This window comes from Triticum dicoccoides, unplaced genomic scaffold (assembly GCF_002162155.2).
Source record: "Triticum dicoccoides isolate Atlit2015 ecotype Zavitan unplaced genomic scaffold, WEW_v2.0 scaffold27305, whole genome shotgun sequence".
Lineage (NCBI taxonomy): Eukaryota > Viridiplantae > Streptophyta > Magnoliopsida > Poales > Poaceae > Triticum > Triticum dicoccoides.
Window position 1 is genome coordinate 1 of NW_021259351.1, and position 3,451 is coordinate 3,451.

General features: G+C 45.9%; 1 protein-coding gene across 1 annotated transcript; it reads left to right on the plus strand.

The window, feature by feature from the left end:
• The first annotated feature begins 619 nt into the window (after positions 1-619).
• Positions 620-1,345, plus strand: LOC119345732 (histone H3.2-like). The gene is made up of 2 exons (XM_037615653.1): positions 620-848; positions 890-1,345. Exons 1-2 carry the CDS (start codon positions 620-622, stop codon positions 1,213-1,215), a joined length of 555 nt encoding a protein of 184 aa, XP_037471550.1. The 3' UTR covers positions 1,216-1,345.
• Positions 1,346-3,451: the final 2,106 nt, after the last annotated feature.

Consider the following 3,451-nt stretch of genomic DNA (forward strand, 5'->3'; position numbering starts at 1 on the left):
GGTTCGCTCAGCTTATGACTTAGCTCGAACTGCTCGGTTCCAAAGGGTGCATAGTGCTTCTGGGCGAGGAATGTCGTCTGATGGTGGGCAGCTGAGAAGAGCTGGAAATCCATTTGGTCTATCAAAGCCCCAAACAAGATGAAAGTGGTTCTATGGAGACTTGCTCACGACCGCCTCCTGTCCGGTGTCCAACTCCAACGCCGCCATGTTCCGACATCCGACCTGTGCTGTTTCTGTGGCAGAACGGAAGGTATCGAGCACTCGCTCTTGTTCTATCACTTTTCTTATGAGGTCTGGTCGCATGTGAAGCAATCCTTTGACATTAAGTTATGGCTGTCTAATTTTTCTTCGCCAAGATAGTGGCTCTTCGATTTTCTTTCACATTCTTCTGACCTGATGGCTACGGTCATGGTTGTGACTCTTTGGCACATCCGGGAGCGCGCGGAATTCTGCATGAAACAATGAAGATGAGCCGCGCCCTGTTCGTACTGCTTTCACGATTAAAGCTTATGTGGATCTGATTGTTCGGCATCTATACAAACCGGATCCTGCGCATAGGCGTGAGAGCATTGCTTCAAGCACTGCCTGGTCTCCACCGCCACCAGGTTCCCTTTTATTCATGTTTGATGTTGCGATCTTCTCCGAGCTAGGGAAGGTTGGTGCAGGGGTGGTTGCTCTAAATTCTGATGGCCAATGTCATCTCGATGGCCACCAGGTTCCCTTTTATTCTGATTGGATCGCCGGACGTCTGCACCATTCGCCGGCATCTCGATGGACGACGCTGCTGGATCTGGAGAACGACGTCCGCGCCGGCGATTATGTGACGATAGGCGACCAGGTGAGGGTTGGTTCTAATTTGCGGACTGATGTCTATGACGTGGTTGTGGAGCATCGTATGCAGATGGCGGCGTCAAGAAGCCCCACCGTTTCCGCCCCGGCACCGTCGCGCTCCGTGAGATCCGCAAGTACCAGAAGAGCACGGAGCTGCTCATCCGCAAGCTCCCCTTCCAGCGCCTCGTCCGGGAGATCGCCCAGGACTTCAAGACCGACCTCCGCTTCCAGTCCTCCGCCGTCTCCGCGCTCCAGGAGGCCGCCGAGGCGTACCTCGTCGGGCTCTTCGAGGACACCAACCTGTGCGCCATCCACGCCAAGCGCGTCACCATCATGCCCAAGGACATCCAGCTCGCCCGCCGCATCCGCGGGGAGCGCGCCTAGGTTTGGGGTCGCTGCTGTCTAGTAGCTGTTCTTGTCTTATGATCTGAATGTGTTCAGAGCGCTTCTGTTTGTTGGTGTTGATATGATGTACCGTGATGCTTGAATGAAATTGCAATGGAAAAGTTCAGTTTTATGAAATTGCAATGGAAAAGTTCAGTGCTTATTCTGTCCCCAAGTGTCACTGTTTGATTATAAATTGCTCCGTGATTCTGCAATGTTCTTGGGACATGAAGCATCCGTGGGGAGCGTGCCTAGGTCTTGGTTCGCCGGCAATGCTGGTAGTAGTTCTTCTTGTCTTGTGATCTGGATGTGTGTCTGCCTGTCGGGTGCTTCTGTTTGTTGGTGTTGATATGATGTGTCGTCTGGTCCTATGTATGGTGATGCTCGAATGAAATTGCAATGGAAAGTTCAGTTTTATCGATCTGCAATGTAAATTGCTCTGTGGTTCTGCAATGTTGTTCTTGTCACATGTACCAAGTTGTTGCAGTGATGGAATTAGAAGATATGCCGCGTCCCATGGGCATCTTGATTTTGCTGGGGCGCTCTGTTAATTTTTGTTTTTTTGGTCGCTGCGTGATTCAGTTTCTTTACCCGTTTGTACAGGCGTTTGGAGAACACATTTCGGCTTTAGCCTCTGTTTGATGTGATTCTATACTATGGCTGGGTTGGTTGATACTGATTAGCTGAAGGTGAAGTGGCGATATGTGATGTGATTCTGAATTATGTGTCCTCTGCTAGCTAGTTCAAAATTTGCAATGGGTGTGAGCATACTTTATCTCCATTTCTCAGATCTCGTTAATTAAGTTCTGTGCTTGGATGTTATGTTTGGTTAATGATATCATCTTGGAAATGATTCTTGTGTTGCAGGTTTTCTGGTTGTGAATGTTCATGTCTTCATGATGGTTCTTGTAGATCAGAAACTTGCAGTTGATAATTACAGTAGAGTTCAGTACTATCCATTTGATCAAACAAGTTTACTGCTTGCAGTTGTACGGTATAAGAGAAACAAGTGTATAACTATTCATGGGCTTCTTGATTTTGCTTGGGTGCTCTGTTATTTTTCTTTGGTCGCTCTGTGGTTCAGTTTTCTTGCACCTTTTTTGCACGTTTGTACAGGGATTTGGTCGACTCATTTGGGCTTCCAGCTCTGTTTATTGTCATTCTGAACCATGGTTGGGCTGGTTGATATGGATTAGTTGAAGGTGAAGTGGCGACATGTGATGTGATTCTGAAGTATGTGTCGTCTGCTAGTTGGAATTTTGCAATAGAAGTGGTCTACTTCATCTCTATTTCTCAGATATTGTCAATCAAATTTTGCGATTGGATGCTATGTTTGGTTAATGATATCATCTGGGAATGATTCTTGTGCTGTATTTTTTTTTTGGTTGTGATTGTTCATATGTTCATGATGGTTCAGAAACTTGCAGTTGACAACTACAGTAGATACTAGAATTTTTGTCTGATCCTTTCAGTACTGTCCACTTAATCTAACAAGTTTACAGCATGCAGTGGTACATTATAAGTGAAACGAGTATATAAATAAAAGGACAAACTTACTCTAAGGTTATTATTTTCTGCATTATTATAATTTGGTGTTGGCAACACTATCTATGACTAAACTTGTGCACGTTGCTTCGAAAACCTTCTGCACCGTGCTGTGTACGTCGCTGAAAATCCTTCTGGTACTTGCAAGGTTGCCGTTCACAATCTTCAGGTGTGAAACTGTTATCTTCCTCATCTTATCCGGAGGAAGCCTTGGTGCCATACTTGAGCCCTGAAATCATCACCCAACCAGTTTCAGTAGTACTTGGCACTTGTATTTTCAGATATGGCTACGAACCGAAACGACCAAGCATAACGGAATTTTTGTCGACCAACATGATCGATGCATCCTGCAGCGTCCACCCATCGTCGGCCAAGTTATCAGCATTTTAATGTAGCAGACAGCAGCGCTATTTCAGCTTGTCACACAGCCATAATCAGTAGCGGAGCCAGAAAAACCGAATCAGGGGGGCCGAGGGCTGTTAAAACAGGTTAGGGAGGGCCAAACCATAGAAAAATAGGATTTTAGCAGTAAAAAACCATGAATTATTTTGGTCATTTCAAGTTATAATAGTAACCATCATTTGTACTACCCCCAGTTACCTGTAATGTCCCCTATATGTGTCTGGCAACTGAAGGAAGAGTTTCCCTAACAGTCTATCTTGTACAGAAAACTGCTTAAGACATCATGTCA

Bases quoted from the DNA above. Each gene is read 5' to 3' on its own strand.
- LOC119345732 (XM_037615653.1), top strand. From the start codon at position 620: ATGTTTGATGTTGCGATCTTCTCCGAGCTAGGGAAGGTTGGTGCAGGG. The intron at 849-889 runs GTTCTAATTTGC...GTGGTTGTGGAG, and splicing joins AGGCGACCAGGTGAGGGTTG to CATCGTATGCAGATGGCGGC.